This window comes from Leucoraja erinacea, chromosome 31, assembly GCF_028641065.1.
Source record: "Leucoraja erinacea ecotype New England chromosome 31, Leri_hhj_1, whole genome shotgun sequence".
NCBI lineage: Eukaryota > Metazoa > Chordata > Chondrichthyes > Rajiformes > Rajidae > Leucoraja > Leucoraja erinaceus.
Window position 1 is genome coordinate 11,154,583 of NC_073407.1, and position 17,276 is coordinate 11,171,858.

The window sequence follows — 17,276 nt, forward strand, 5'->3', positions numbered from 1 at the left end:
ATATCATTCTATAGACAACCTTGTCTTGACAAAAGCAGCTCAAATATAAATCCTCTGCCCAGTTTCCTATTAACTGTGCTTTTATTCTTGAAAAACATGAAATCCAATTTTCAGCAGGGAAATGTTATTAGAGATGGGAGATGTAGAGAAGTCAGCGGAAGAAATAAGTGATATGAAACAAGGTTCATATTTGTTTCAACATGTTTCATCACAACAACATGGTATTGAAATGTTTGTTTTCAGATGAGGTTAGTGCTATTTTGAGTTGAGGAATGAGGAGAGGCAATAATGCATTATTTCAGCATTTCAGTATGCAATCTGACTGAGCTGCCAGGATTCAATAAGTTAGAGAATGTGCTGGAACATAAAACAAGATCACATTACTGGGCAATCAAATTCTTGGTTTGTGGTAACAATTGCATCTTATAAATCCTCACTAATTGCCATTTCTCCAAATCCCCCAGAAATGCTTATGTCCCATGTTTAGTTTTTTTTCTTCCGTTTTTAGAGATACAGTGTGGAAGCAGGCCCTTCAGCCCACCATGCCGACCACCAATCCCCGTACACTAGCCCTACCTACAGCACGGAAACAGGCCCTTCTGCCCACAGACTCCGCGCAGTCCACCGATCCCCGCACACTAGCACTATCCTACACACTACAATTTTTACCGAAGCCAATTAATCTACAAACTTGTATGTCTTTGGAGTGTGGGAGGAAACCGGAGCTCCTGGGGAAAACCCACGCCGTCACAGAGAGATTGTGCAAACTCTGTACAGACAGCACCTGTAGTCAGGGTTGAACCCGGGCCTCTGGCACTGTGAGGCAGCAACTCTACCGCTGTGACCCATGTAAACATTTTTCTTGAAGATTGATTTTGGAGTCATACAGTGTAGAAACAGGCCATTTGGCCCATGCCGACAAACATGCCCCATCTACACTAATCCCACCTGCCTGCATTTGTCCCATATCCCTCTAAACCCATCCTGTCCACGTACAAATGGTTTTTTTAAACGTTGTGAGTGATAGCACCTGCTGTCTGACATTCATATTTTTCTGAAGGTGTGTATAAAAAATAAATTCACCTTGAAGCTCCAGAATTTAAATTCTCAGACGAGAATTTAATACGAGGCAGAGCCTGGTGATCAATGGAAATGATAACCTTCCAAAATAAGGAAAGTTATCTCACACATTGCTCATTAGTGGTGCAGATAGAAAGCCCTGGATGAACCTGCAACTTTTAGTTTAGTTCAGAGGTACAGCATGGAAACAGGCCCTTCGGCCCACCGAGTCCGCACTGACCCGTGACACCCGCACATTAACACTATCCTGCACACACTAGGAACAATTTATACTCATAGAAAGCCAATTTACCTACAAACCTGCATCTCTTTGGAGTCTTAAGTAATAGGAGTAGAATTAAGCCATTCAAACCATCAAGTCTACCCCACCATGCAATCATGGCTGATCTATCTCTCCCTCCTAACCCCATTCTCCTGCCTTCTCCCCATAACCTCAGACACCTGTACTAATCAAGAATCTATCGCTGCATAACATTTCCACTGACGGCCTCCACAGCCTTCTGTGAGAAAGAATTCCACAGTTTCACCACTCTCTGACTAAAGAAATTTCTCCTCATCTCCTTCCTAAAAGAACGCCCTATAATTCTGAGGCTATGACCTCTAGTCCTAGACTCTCCCATTAGTGGAAGCGTCCTCTCCACATCCACTCTATCCAAGTCTTTCACTGTTCTGAGTGTGGGGGAAAAACCTTAAGATCTCAGAAAAAACCCACGCGATCACGAGGAGGATGTGCAAACTCCGTACAAACAGCACCCATAGTCGGGATCGAACCCGGGTCTCTGGTGCTGCAAGCGCTGTAAGGCAGCAACACTACCGCTGTGCCACCGTGCCGCCCAACTTAAAACATTCTTCTCTGAATTTTGTGTGTAACTATTTGCATGGCAGATAGAGGACATGTACACACGAGGGAGATCTTTCTCCAAACTCCTGCCCGGTTTCTGAAAAACATCTCAGGCCTCATTCAGTTCAGAGATGCAGCATGGAAACTGGCACCTCGGACCAGCGAGTCACGCCAACCATTGATTACCCATTCACATCAGCTCTATATTATCTCTCTTTTGCATTCACACATGATGGGCGATTTATCAATTCACCTTCAAACCTGGGGATGTGGGAGGAAACCGGAGCTCCCAGAGAGAAACCCACGCAGGTCACAGGGAGAACGCGCAAACTCCGCACAGACAGCACCCGAGGTCGGGATTGAACCTGGGTATCTGGCACTGTGAGGCAGCAACTCTACCGCTGCGACATGGTGCTGCCCCCAGCTCCAAGTTCAGCGTTGACCTCAGCATCCCCAGTCAAGACCAACAGAGGCAAAATCAGCCAGAGGTTGAAATCTTCACTTGCTGGAAGCTGCCCTTGTGTAAACCAAGTGGACACAGGACTGGTCTCGGCCTGTGCTTCTTCTGTGCTGGCACATGCCAGTACAACATACCAGCACCTCAAAAACGTTCAACACTAGATTTCCACATTTTTAGAATTTTTTATATTAATCTTCTGGTCTGAAGAAGGGTCTCGACCTGAAATGTTACCCATTCCTTCTCTCCAGACATGCTGCCTGTCCCGCTGAGTTACTCCGGCTTTTTGTGCCTATCTTCAGCAAGGAACAATATCTACTCATTGATAAAACAAGCATGGGTCTTGGCTATGGTGTTCTCCTGGGCTGAATGATCCATCATCTAGGATCAAGACGAATAAAAGAAGCATGACCACTTAGTCACAGCTCGGAAAATAAATTAGTGTCCATGAAACTGAAACCTTGTTAGATTCAGCGAGGTAAAAAGCCCCTTGCTCTCAATGCTCAGTGCAGTTCGTTTCTCGATACTTTCAATGTAATGGAATTTTAGATTGATCAAACACTACATTAGAACACTACATTAGTAACACTCATCTGAGCATCCCACTGCCTTCAAAACCGGGGCCAAAATTAACGAAGAATATTCAGAATTGTATTCTAGTCACAGGCTTCTGTTCGTGGTGGCACTCATCTTAGTCCGAGGTTGTGGATTCAAATTCAACTCGAGACAAACGGGTATTATTGAAGGAATTTCATACTGCTAGAGCTGTCGGATTAACATGTTACTCAAGATAAACAGAATTATTTGCACGGTGGTGCAGCGGTAGAGTCGCTACATTACGCCGCCATCCTGCCTCTGGGTGCTGTCAGTACTGAGTTTGTACGTTCTCCCTGTGACCGCGTGGGTTTTCTCCGGATGCTCCGTATTCCCCCCCCACACTCCAAAGATGTACATGTTTGTAGGTTCATTTGACTTCAGTAATAATTGTAAATTGTCCCCAGTATGTAGGATAGTGCTGGTGCACAGAGTGATCGCTGGTCGGCACCGACTCCGTGGGCTAAAGGGCCTGTTTCCGCACTTTATCTCTAAAGTAAACTAAACCAAGCATATGGCAGCCCAGTGGTGTGAACATTGTCAGAGTGAGGCTAAACCCAAATCGGAGGAACAGCATGTCATATTTCGCGTGGGCAGCTTACAGCCCAGTGGTATGAATGTTGATATCTCTCACTTCAGGTAGCCCCGGCATTCCCTCTCTCTCTATCACCCAAGTCACACTTGCTTCTTATTTACACCCTACAAACAATGGCCCATTTCCTTTATCAGCGTTTCCATTCTGCATATCTTTCATTCATTGTTCTTTATCTCTCTGCATCACCGTCTACATCGCTCGTTTCCCTTATCCCTAACCATTCTGAAGAAGGGTCTCCTCGACCCAAAACATCACCTGTTCCTTTTCTCCAGGGATGCTGCCTGACCTGCTGAGTTACTCCACCTTTTTGTGTCTCCCTTCGGTTCAAACCAGCACCTGCAGTTCCCACCTACACTGTTTGAAACACATTTGATTGCTTCAAGTGAAAACATGATTTTTACCTACCTTGAGAGGTTTACTTTTACCCTCGAGAAAGAGGACATTTTCGGAAAGGACCAGAGACCGTGTGGGGTTGCACAAATCCAGCGGCTGCCAAAGTAAGATGCAAACAGGTTGTAAAAAAACTTGAGACCTTTGATTTACATCTGTTATCATAACTTAAGCCGTCACTTACTAATAGATGAGCAAAAGGAACCTCCATGTCTATATTTTCCAGAAAATAATCCAGGCAACACCCAAGTACGCTGGTGACTTTAGCAAAGAATAAGTTCTGGTGACTTTCGCAGCTACTGTAGCGCGTATAAGCCTATGAGGCACTGGAACTGTTTCCCCTGTCCGTAGTCTTGATACGTTCTCGGTTACGATTTGCATATGAAGTTTAAGAGGATGTGAAGTGTAGTTGCCCACTGTAGCCAGTGCAGCTAACCTCAGAGTGCGTGGGTGTAGTTCCCAAAAAAGCATTGAAGTTACTTTAAAGGCAGCACAGAGTCTGCAAAAGGGCAGTCATATGCGTGTAGGAAGGAACTGCAGATACTGGTTTAAACCGAAGATAGACACAAAATGATGGAGTAACTCAGCGGGGACAGGCAGCACCTCTGGAGAACGATAGAGATGCAGCGTGGAAACAGGCCCTTCGGCCCACCGAGTCCACGCCAAGAATTCAATGTTCGTGCAGTTGGGCTGTAACGAGGTTGGCAACTTTCTGGGAAGTGCAACCTGGTACAATACGTGGAATAAAGAATTTCTATGGTCACGTTAAAATTTTACCACAGTTCCCTTGAGGTACATCACGAAAAACATCCAAATGGATGGGGGGGGGGTGAGGACCAAGGCTGACAAGTGATTCATCCTCCTAATTCAATTCTCCTCTGTCCTTATTTCACACCCTCTCGTCTCCTTTCCATCTAACCATCTTCAATCAACCCCTCCCCACGTTATGTGTAGGAAAGAACTGCAGATGCTGGTTTCAATCAAAGGTAGACACAAAATGCCGGAGTAACTCAGCGGGACACGCAGCATCTCTGGAGAGAAGGAACGGGTGAGGTTTCGGGTCAAGACCCTTCTTCAGACTCTGAAATTAACACAGAGTCTCGACCCGAAACGTCACCCATTCCTTCTCGCCAGAGATGCTGCCTGTCCCGCTGAGCCCTCCCCACCTTACCTGTATCCACCCATTACTTGCCAGGCTTTGTCCCACACCCCCCACCCCTCTCTTCCAGCTTTCTCCCCCCTACTACAATCAGTCTGAAGAAGGGTCTCGACCAGAAACGTCACCTACCCATGTCCTCCAGAGATGCTGCCTGACCCGCTGAGTTATTCCAGCACTGTGTGTTTTTAACTCAAATATTTCAATGCCTTTACTGGAACCTGTTTTCAATAAATGTTACCTGTACAAAGAGAGGGAAAACCAGGATCTTTGGAGCCAGGGGTAAGCAGGTGCCGTAGTTTGCACGGGGAACATGCGATCTGACAATGGTGCAGTTCATGTAGTTCCCTTGGCTCTTCATTGCTTGCACGGTGGTTTTCAAGATGTCTGCTGAGGTCCCTATCAGGGACTGCTTCCTCTCTGGGCCGTTCTGGACTCTGCCTTTGCTTACATTTGCTGTCAGAGAAAGCAGTAACAGCATTGGTACACTCACCACCTGTCAGGTCTTGGACTTCACATCCAAAGCTACAGCTGTAATACGAACACAATCAATGAGCAGGCAGGAGGTACATTTCCACATAGTTGATGTCATCTTGCACCACATCTGACGCAACTCATCACAGGCTTACAATAATAAGATACATCATTTTGGTCTCATGTTATTCCACTTTCCCATCCACTCCCGGCAACACACTACAGGCAATTTACAGAGGATAATTAACCTACAAACCCGCATGTCTTTAGGATGCGGGAGGAAACCGGGGCACCCTGAGGAAACCCATGGGGCACATAGGGAGAACGCGCAAACTCCACACAGGCAGCACCCGAGGTCAGGATTGAACCCGGGTCTCCAGTGCTGTGAGGCAGCAGCTCCACCATTGTTCCGTCTCTTGTTTCACAAGTGTTAATATTTATATTTGAGCAACAATCAACATGTGATTTAATTTTGGGGGGCATATGCCTCCACGCCCAGTTGCATTGTTTGAATAAATACCTTGTTACTAGTGTTTTTTAACATTTCTTCATAACTGGTTTCAATCACAATAATAGCAAGATCGCAGTGATATTCTCATATTGTTTAGGTTCCATGTTTGAATGACAATTTAACACTTTGACAATTATTGATTAAAAAATGCCCCCTTAATCCGTGTGATATTACCAGGTTTTGGCAGGTTATTTGGTCGTGTGATATTACCAGGTTACCCATTAATTTAGTCATGAAGTATGAAGATTACAGGAGATTATTCAATTCATACACCCTGCCCAATCATTTCTGGTATCCTCAAGCTCCACCTCCCGATTCAAGTAACATCCTTTGTGAATGCGTGTGTGTAGGATTAATGTTCTTCAGCAGTTTACAAAATTTACACATTGCAGTAAAAATCTATTGAAAATACACCCAAAAATTTGAATCAGGTTCAAACCTATTTTAATTCTATGATTGTTGTGTGCTATCTACCATAGTACTGTCATATTTTCCCATTCATTACCAAGATATGTAGAACTTTTGATAGAATGGAACCCAAAACGGAATGGATTATATTTGGAATAATAGGAGAAGATACCAATTTAAATAAAGATCAAAATGTTTTTTTTTAATTATGGGTTAATAATTGGAAAGAAATTGATACTTAAATTTTGGAAAAATACAACCATACCAACTGTTCAAATGTGGATTAGGAATATGATGGACATAGCACGCCTTGAAGAAATGAGACTCCGACTAATAGATAAATATGACCAATTCTTAAGGAGTTGGTCTCCTTTCATCGACTTTTTGGAATCATGTGATGCAGCGGTACCGTAAAGATTGCTGATTTCAGTTCATGACGCGGATAGATCTACATCTCCGAATACAGATTTGAAAAATTCTCTTTTAAGGGGCCTTCTCTTCTATTTTTACTTTCCACTTTCTCTCTTCCTTTTTTATTTTTTATATACACACTTCACGTTTTTCTACTCTCTACCATCTATTTTTCCACTTTTTCCTCTTTCTATTGTTTTCTTTTTCTTGTCTTGCTTACTTCCTTCTCATAACATAAAATTAGAGGTTGTACATAGAATGGATTACGGTATTACATAGTTGGCACCTAAAATTAGGTTCCACTGTACTGTTTTGTGCTGTATTAACTTCTAATAAAATAAACAAAAAAAAAAAAAAAAAACTTTTGATCAATACATTGCAGAGAATGAGCTTTACATCTAGATTTGCAAAAGGGCAAATATGTGCTGGTTTAGAGTATTGGTAGTAAAGCATACTCTCCTCAATATGCCTCACATTGCACTGTCTCTACAACATCCAAAACTCCTGCGATTCTCATCTTCCAGACCGAGCAATGTCACTTGTTTCATCTGGGTGGGTTAATTAACACACATTGTCTCAATACCACGCCTAATCTAGTATAAGCATGTCCAGAAATTGGATCACCATTTCAATTTTTTTTTTCCACCCCAGTCATTCCTTCTTCTCTCTGTTCCCGTCCGGCAGAAGGTATGGAAGCTTGAAAGCATGCACCACTTAGGAACAGCATCTTCCTCTCTGTTATCAAGTTCCTGAACTGTCCTACATCACCTCTACCCCACAGTGCACATTGGACTTTGTCTATGGAACTTGTGTGCTACAATGCTGAGAACTATTTTCTGCACTCTGTATTGTCTACTTCCTATTTGGATGGGAAAGGTTTAGATGGTATGGGTCAAACATGGGCAGGTGGGACTAATGTAGATGAGGCATCTTGGTCAGGATGGGCAAGTTAGGCCTCAAGACTTGTTTCCATGCTGTATGACTCTATTGTACTTGAATTTGACTTGATTGTCTTTATGTATGGCATTATCTGATCTGAGAGGATAGCATGCAAGACAAAGCTTTTCACTGTACCTCGATACATGCGACAATAATAAACCTAAACTCCTCTGGCTCAGCAGCAGTGATTAATTGATTACCAGGGAAATTACTATGTCCCACACTCTGAGGGTTACTGCAGGAAGCTGGGCCTAGTGCTTCAGGCTCTATGGTAATTCTTTTTATTCTAAGCAACATTAGCCTTAGCTCGACATCTTCCTATATGAATAGGAAAGGTTTCGATGGATGTGGGCCAAACGTGGGCAAATGGGGCATCTTGGTCGGCATTGGTAAGTTGGGCCAAAGGACTTGTTTCCATGCTGTGGTGATTCTATGACTATTGTACTTGAGTTTGACTTGATTGCATTATCTGATGTGAATGGATAGCATTGGATAGAACTGGATTGTGGTTAGAAAGCAACCCAGGGAACTAACTATATCCCAGGCTCTAAGGGTTAGTGCAGGAAGCTGGGCCTAGTGTTTCAGGCTCCTTGGTGATTGTTTTTATTCTGTGCAACATTTGCACCTTTGCACATAACCATCTCCATTGAAAGTGAGGACTGCATTCACCCACCAACGCTTCCTCCCCCCACCCCCCTTCCCCCGCCCAGCAAAGCTTTTAAATGCTTCAGATGGGAAATTTGCCTCCTGCTGTTAAATGGAATTTAAAGCATGAGTAAGAGGAAGTTAAATTCCAAACCCCACTGTAGACCGGCAAATTAACAACTGAGAGGAAGGAAATCTAAAACGCAGTCATTTTTTTTATTCAAAGTACTTCTGCATTTTTTTTAGTGGAAGAAAATATTAGCTTTTGAAGAATGCCGTCTTTTTTAAAAAGACAACAAATGTTATTAACTGCGCTCCGGCCCACAAGCCAGAGCTCCTGCATTTGCTCAGACACTGGACATTTCAACAGTGAGAGAGAGTGAGAGTTGCTCTGGTTACAGAAGTTCACTTTAGTTTAGGCTAGAGTTCCACGCCGACCATCGATCACCCGTCAATGCACGCTAGTTCTATGTTATCCCATTTTCGCATCCGCTCCCTGAAAACCTGTGGCAATTTTACAGAGACGGCCAATTGATTCGACAAACCCGCACGTTATTGGAATGAGGGATGAAACTGTAGCAATGCATTTTCTGTGATGCGTCTGGTTTTTCCAGAAGATTTATGATGATGAACCACTACTCAAAAAGTCAAAGGCCAGAGGATCCTGTGAATAAAAAAAATTGGATCCTAAAATTGACAAAGGCTTACGGTTGATGAGATGTTTCTGTGACTGGTGAGCTTCTATCAGTGGGGTTACACCAGGCTCAGTACATGGGGTGATGCATGTTTGCAGTAACTTTCATAACATAGAAACATAGAAAATAGGTGCAGGAGCAGGCCATTTGGCCCTTCGAGCCAGCATCGCCATTCAACATGATCATGGTTTGATCAGTACCCCGTGCCTGCTTTTCTCCCAATATCCCTTGATTCCTCTAGCCCAAAGAATCTAACTCTCTCTTTAAACTTATAAACCCATGCGGTCACGGAGAGAACGTGCAAACTCCACGCAGGCAGCTCCCAGTGACGGGATCCAACACAGTGAGGCAGTAGCTCTAACAGCTACACCACTGTGCCACACTTGTGATTCTAATATCCATACGGCTAAATAGCTATTAAATCACATTCAAATCAGTGATCAGCAGACTTTGATAAGAAATCTCCTCATATTTAACTAACTAGTTTTTTTCAGTGGAACAGTGCAAACAAACAGAAATGCGTGCAGATCACACTGCAGAGCAAGCTCGTCACTGTTCTCTGAAGGTGCTCCTTTTAATAACAATAATTTATCTTTGGTTTACTTGAGTTTATTGTCACATGTACTGAGGTACAGTAAAAAGCTTTCTTGTTGGGTGTTATCCAGTGAGCGGAAAGACCATCTTATATAAAAGTGTACTTCATAGTGCTCTGGCTTATATATGCAGTTAGTTAAGTGTACATTTAGTATATTGTCACGCGTACAAACCTACAGTGAAAGGCTTTTGTTGCGTGCTAACCATTACATAGGTAAATTTTGCATAAGTTTCATTTGGTAAGTTCATCGCAGAAACTGGTAAATACGTGGGCCTTGTGTCTCTGCTGGTAAAGCCTTGGGAAATTTAGTGGCAATGTTGTGTCCCTGCACCTCAGCCTGCACCTCCCCCTACTGACACAAAGCGGCAGCACCTCACTAAATTCCAGATACTTTTCTGCATGGAACAAAGACCATAGAACACAGGCCCTTCGGCCCACAATGTCTGTGTTGAACATGATGCCCAGACAAACTCTTATCTGCCTGCACATAATCCATATCCCTCCATTCCCTACATATACATGAGCCTATCCAAAAGTCTCTTAAATCCCACTATTGCTTCTGCCTCCACCACCACCCCAGGCAGCACGTTCCAGGCACCCACCACCCTCTGTATAAAAAAACTTGTCCTGCTCACCCGAAAACTAAGCCCGCTAGAGACGTGTCGAGTTACTCCGGCGTTTTGTGTCTTTTTTTAGTAAACTAGCATCTCCTTGCACCTTGTTCATAGTATTGGGTTGTAAGCTACCCTAGCAGAATATGAGGTGTTGTTCCTCCATTTTGCATGTGTCCTCACTCTGGCAATGGAGGAGGCCCAGGACAGAAAGGTCAGTATGGGAATGGGAAGGGGAGTCAAAATGGTTAGGAACCAGAAGATCCAGCAGGTCTTGGAGTGTTTGGTGAAGTTTGGTCTCTCACAATTTCACAAGTTATCGGAGTAGAATTAGGCCATTCGGCCCATCGAGTCTACTCTGCCATTCAATCATGGCTGATCTATGCCTCCTAATCCCATTTTCCTGCTTTCCCCCCCATAACCCTTGCACCAAATGCAGCAGACAATGTTGGAGGGGGTGTATCTGAACCTCTGTCTCACCTGGATGGGCTGCTCAGATCCCTAAATGGAAGTGAGGCAGGAGGTGCAGGGACAGTTTTCACATCAAGCATAATCAAGGGCGACTCTCACCCCAGCCACTCCCTCTTCTCCCCTCTCCCATCAGGCACGAGGTACAGAAGTGCGAAAACACACAGGGACAGTATCTACCCAGCAGTTATCAGGCTGCTGAACCGTCCTATCACCAACTAGGGAGAGATCCTGACCTCCCATCTACCTCATTGGAGACCATCGGATTATCTTTAATTGGGCTTTACTGGACTTTATCTTGCACTAAAAAGTTTTTTCCTTTATCCTGTATCTGTACACTGTGGATGGCTAGATTGTAATCATACACAGTCTTTCCTCTGACTGAATAGCGTGCGACAAAAAAGCTTTTCACTGTACCTCGGTACACATGACAATAAACTAAATAAAGTGAAATCTTCTGCCATTGCCGGGGAAAGTGCCTGGGGAGGGGTGAACAAACTCAAAGACTTTCAAACCGAAGTGATCCGTGTGTCCAAAGCTTCCGATACATTCTAATGGGCGGTACAAGAAACTATTGCAGATCAGGATAACATTAATAACTAATATGAAGCACTTACCATAAATGATATGGTTATCTTGCGGTATTGGCCTCAGAATCTGAAAGTTAACAGAATTGGGAGACGAATGAGTGGATTTTACATTGATGATGTGACTCAGTAAACATTCAATAGGACACGAGCCTCTGGGAATGGAGCGACTGACAGAAAGGGAAGATAAAGCCAACTCTGGCCAATTCCTACTGCAGGCCGGGCGGCTGGACAGTGGGTCAATCACCAGTACTGTCGGTCAGGACAACAAGTGCAAGGAGCTCCCGGGACACAGAGGCGAGGAGAGGGATGTTGGTTGGTAGGCCGAGCTAGTCGAGGGCGACAGAGGAGGCCCTGTAGCAACCTGGGGCTGACCTGGATCGGGAACCGCGCCAGTGCAGCCAGTGTGGACTTTTTCTTTTGTAAATGGCGCCAAGATATGGCAAGGTGTACATGTGCGAGGCACGCAGAATGAGTAGCAGAATCAAGAACCAGAGGACATAGGTTTAAGGCGAGAGGGGAAAAGATTTAATAGGAACCTTTTAGCTCAGAGGGAGGAGGGTGTATGGAACGAGCTGCCAGAGGAGGTAGTTGAGGCAGGTACTAGAACGGCATTTAAAATACATTTGGACGGGTACATGGATAGGAAATGTTTAGAGGGACATGGGCAAAATGTGGGAAAATGGATCTAGCTTAGACGGGACATCTTGGTCGGCATGGATGAGTTCGGCCGAAGGGCCTGTTTCCGTGCTGTATGAATCTAGATTCACCTCTCCCAATGTCTCACTCATGGTAACATGATTACATTTCCATGAAACTGGTCGGCAGCCACTGCTCATCTAAGTGTGGTTATATTCTGGAATATAACCACAATCTAATAGTAAAATAAAGACACTATGCTGAGGAGTAACTCAGCGGGTCAGGCAGCATCTCTGGAGAACATGGATAGGTGACGTTTGTGGTCAGAACCCTTCAAAGTCCCAATCCCAAATGTCACCTGTCCATGTTCTCCTCTCCAGAGATGCTGCCTGACCCGCTCAGTTACTCCAGCATTGTGTCTTTTTTTTGTAAACTAGCATCTTCAGTTCCTTGTGCCTCCTTCTCTGGAGAACATGGACAGGCGATGTTTCTTTGTTTTGCAAAGATTCCAATATCACAGATATCGATGAGCCCCCACAAGGTCTGAAGAAGGGTCTCGACCAGAAACGTCACCCATTCCTTCTCTCCAGAGATGCTGCCTGTCCCGCTGAGTTACTCCAGCATCGTGTGTCTATCTTCGGTGTAAACCAGGATCTGCAGTTCCTTCCCGCACACTAGCTGCGTACCTGGGTGCCGTGCTTTATTGGGGAGAGAATGAGAACGTTGTCCCCCTCGGCTGTAGTGTTGGGTACCAAGCCTCCATTCAGCAGGCACTTGTCGAACTGCTCCCGCCGCTCCCAGCTGTTCAGTACCACTCCGTCCGTACCGTCGTACACGACATGGCAACTCTCCCGGTGCTCCTGGAATCCCGCCGGGTTACTGCAGTTCTTCTCCCGCTTGTGGGGCGGGGACTGCCAATCCTGACTCGACTTGCTGGAGGGTCTTCGAATCGAGCGCTCGAAGCTGGGTTTCCAGCGGGGAACCAGCCGCCAGATCAGAACAATAATCTGACTGTGGCAATTTCTGCAAAGAGACAAATGGTGTAGCATTTAAAGTAAGTACCTGACCCTGCTTAAAGGGCATGTGGGAGCAGGTCTCAGTGGCCTGGTCAAGGCTATTGAGATGTTGAATACACTCATCTCACCATTGTCCAAACTGCACAACCCCAACTATGGAACAGAAAAGCATTACCATGGCCTTGTTTATTTTTCTATTTATGTTTTGTACCAATGTCTTGTTTTGTTGTGCATTCATCCATTCATTCTTTTTTTGTTTTACAATTTTGTGTGTAATTTATGTTTGGTTCAGTTTAGTTTAGAGATACAGTGTGGAAACAGGCCCTTCGGCCCACTGAGTCCATGCCGACCAGCAATCACCTCGTACACTAACTAGTACTATCCTACACACCAGGGACAATTTTACAATCTTTGTAAAATTAACCTACAAACCTGCATGTTGTTGGGATGTGGGAGGAAACCGGGGCACCCGATGAAAACCCACACGGTCACAGGGAGAACTGCAAACACACAGCACTCATAGTCAGGATCGAACCCAGGTCTCTGGTGCTGTAAGGCGCAACTCTACTGTTACGCCACCATGCTGCCTTAAATTATGTCATCAGACAACTGAACCATCCCATCATCAACTAAAGAGCAGTCCTGAGCTACCCTCTACTTCATTGGTGAGGAGGGGGCTGTGGACCCCCAGCGGGACCTAAAACAAGACCAGTCAAAGAGCAGATGAGCTTCTAGCGAGCCAACGGTCATCCACTCTTCAGTAGAAGTTGCGATCACTGTCATACATAGCACTGTAAGGAACGATGATAAAGCACACACACCAAAATCCTATACTTCCAGTGGCGTAAGTCCGCAGGAACTTGAGGACAGGGAAGTGTGGTGCATCTGTCACCGTTCCTGTCGGAAACCAGCACCATTGCATCGCTAATGTTTTCAACAATGATGAATGACCAATGTCTTGCTTTTTTCGCACATTTCTCTCTTTTACAATTTAACGTGGAATTTACATATAATTTATGCATAATATGTTTAGATTAATAGGTTTAGGTTTGTTACAGTCACGTGTACTGAGGTACAGAGAAAAGCTTTGTTTTGCCCGCTATCCATACAGATCAGATAATACCGTTCATAAATACAATGAAGTCAAACTCAAGCACAGTAGATAGAGCAAGCGCACAGAGTGCAAAATATACGTAGCTTTCTCCATTGTAGTACTTTGTTTACAGATACAGCATGGAGACCGGCCCTGCGGCTCGCTGAGTCCATGCCGATCACCTATTCGCGCTAGTTCCGTATTATCCCACTTTCTCATCTACTCCCCACACACTGGGGGCAATTTACAGAGGCCAATTAACCTAGAAATCTGCACGTCTTTGGGATGATGGGAGGAAATCGGAGCACCCGGAGGAAATTCACCCGGTCACAGGGAGAACGTGCAAACTCCACACACAAACAGCACCCGAGGTCAGGATCGAACCCGGGTCGCTGGCACTGTGAGTCAGTAGTCTACTCACTGTGCCACCCGACACTTGATCCTTAAAATAATCATCAGATCTTCGTATGATAAATTCACGAAAACATTAAATCATACATAAAGCCAAATAAACACACTACCTGAAGGCACTGACCACAAACTACGCAGCATGTGTGTATACCAAGGTTTAGAAATACACATTTAAAATGCACAAGCCTGAATAATATAAGACCAACTCTAGTGAGATAACTGTGGATAACAAAGTGCAAAGAAGGGAAAGAGAATAGTGATCGAAAGTACCAGGCATTTGTAAGACGTGTAAAATGGGGGACTAAGTGGTAAAGTGGGAATTAGCAATGAGTAGCATAACAAAACCAACACAACATGCAGCAACATTCCCAACACGACAACAGTGAATAAATGTTACCAGTGAATTGCGGTCACATCACATTAAAGGAGATTAAAACTGATTTCATGGATTACTTTTTGGAAGTTCTCAACAGAATAAAAAATGAGCACTGTAGTGTGGTATTCATTGCAAGAAGTTCCATAATCGAGCTCAGTGAACTAGACTGTCAGACTTTAAAGATACAGCGTGGAAACAGGCCCTTCGGCCCACCGAGTCCGTGCCGACCAGCGATAATTCCATACCTTACACACACTGGGGACAATTTACAAATTACAGCAGCCAATTAACCTACAAGTCTGCACGGCTTTGGAGTGTGGGAGGAAACCAGAACACCCGGAATAAACACACACGGTCACAGGGAGAAGGTATGAACTCTGTACAGACAGCACCCGAGGTCAGGATCAAACCCAGGTCACTGGCGCTGTAAGGCTGCAACTGTACGGCTCTGGATGTTCCCAGGGGCGGGGGAAGATTGCTGCTGTCAGCTCATTGTGAGTCAGGCATGGATGCAGCCCTCATTGCAGTCCAGTCCACTTTATTGTCATCGGCACAAGTATGCTGAGGTACAGGTATAATTAAAATCTAGACTGCAGCAGAATCATAAGCATGTAGACACACACTCACGCACACACACACACACACACACACAAACATACATGATACATAAATAATACAAGACAATGAAACAAAAAACTGCCCTACTGTGCAACAAAACCGCCCTATTCGTTAGATTTGCTCCTGATTGAACGGGAACCTGAGGGGCAACTGTTTCACTCTGAGGGTGGAGAGTATATGGAACGAGCTTCCAGATGAGGTAGTTGAGGCTGGTACTACCACAACATTTATTTTAAATGGACTGGAAGAGTTTAAAGGCCAGCTTGGTCGTACGTACGCACAATGCGGCCTGTTTGTGTCGCTCTATGACTCTACACTTGGATAAGCACATGGATAGGAAAGGTTTAGAAAGATTTGGGTCAGGTGTGGGCAAATGGAACCGCATTAACTGTGGTTTCTTGGTCACCATGGACGAGTTGGGTCGAAGGGCCTGTGTTGGTGCTGATCGAATGAAATTGGCCATTTGTACTGTGTTTAGCGTTACCTTATTGCATGCGCCAGCTCCACACACTTCCATTGCTCCACTTGTTGCCCATTCAGCTGCAGCAGAGTGTCCAAGGACTGTAGACCAGACTGGTCCGCTGGGCCACCTGAGAACACACAACGTTACGCTGATCAATCAATCAACATTATGTGCATGCACATTCTAAACACAAATTTCAACGTTCTTTTAGCTGAAAGATAAAGTTACCTAAAATTAGAGAATGCAATGTTCATACCGTGGTACCATATGGTGTGTATATCTGATCTGTTTAGAAGGCTGTGGAGCCCAAGTCAATGGATATTTTTAAGGCAAAGACAGATAGATTCTTGGTTAGTACATGTGTCAGGGGTTATGGGGAGAAGGCAGTAGAATGGGGTTAGGTGGTAGAGATAGATCAGCTATGATTCAATGGCAGAGTGGACGTGATGGGCCGAATGGCCTAATTCTACTCCTATCACTTCCTTACTTAGATAGCATGCACTGCAAAGCTTTTCAACTGTACCTCAGCACGTGACAATACTAAACCTAAACCTAGATAGGCAGCATAGAGTCAGGAGCAAGGACTCCATGGACTGGCCTTGTGAGACCGCACATGGAATGTTGTGTAGTTTTCTCCCCTGACCTACAGAAGTTAAATTTACCACAAAGTGAAATAAAGGTCTACCTGACCGAATCCTGGAATGGCAGGACTATCACAGGAGGAGAGACCAAGCTTGAACTCATGGGAGTTGAGATGAATGAGAGGAGATTTAAGGGCTGCACAGTGGCGCAGTGGTAGAGTTGCTACCTTACAGCGATAGAGGCTCAGGTTCGATCCTGACCACGGGTGATGTCTATACCGAGTGTGTACGTCCTCCCCATGACCTGCGTGGGGTTTCCCCAGGTACTCCAGTTTCCTCCCACGCTCCATAGATGTAGAGGATTGTAGGCTAATTTGCTGGGTGTAATTACAAATTGTCCTGGTGTGAAGGATAGTGTGACGATCGCTGATCGGTGCGGACTCTGTGGGCCGAAGGGCCTGTTTCCATGCTGTATCTCTAGTTTACTGAACTCATCTCTTTGAAATGCACAAAGTTCTGACTGTCATTGAAAGCCGGATGCTAGGATGAGGTTACCCCTGGCTCAGGATACAGAGAGCAGTGTGGAGTTCTCGAACACTCAGTTGGGAGTCCTGTGGGACCC

The 17,276-nt window shown here is 44.9% G+C and overlaps 1 protein-coding gene across 6 annotated transcripts in view; it reads right to left on the minus strand.

Annotated features, from left to right (window-relative positions):
* The window catches only part of rgs3a (regulator of G protein signaling 3a), a 191,626-nt gene that overhangs the window by 108,190 nt on the left and 66,160 nt on the right, over positions 1-17,276 (minus strand). For all 6 annotated transcript variants that reach the window (XM_055659929.1, XM_055659931.1, XM_055659928.1 and 3 more), the window contains 5 exons: positions 16,095-16,200; positions 12,783-13,119; positions 11,488-11,527; positions 5,355-5,569; positions 3,973-4,056 (listed from right to left, as the gene is read on the minus strand). In XM_055659929.1, coding sequence (XP_055515904.1) covers positions 3,973-4,056; positions 5,355-5,569; positions 11,488-11,527; positions 12,783-13,119; positions 16,095-16,200 — 782 coding nt within the window. The remainder of the gene's footprint in view (positions 1-3,972; positions 4,057-5,354; positions 5,570-11,487; positions 11,528-12,782; positions 13,120-16,094; positions 16,201-17,276) is intronic.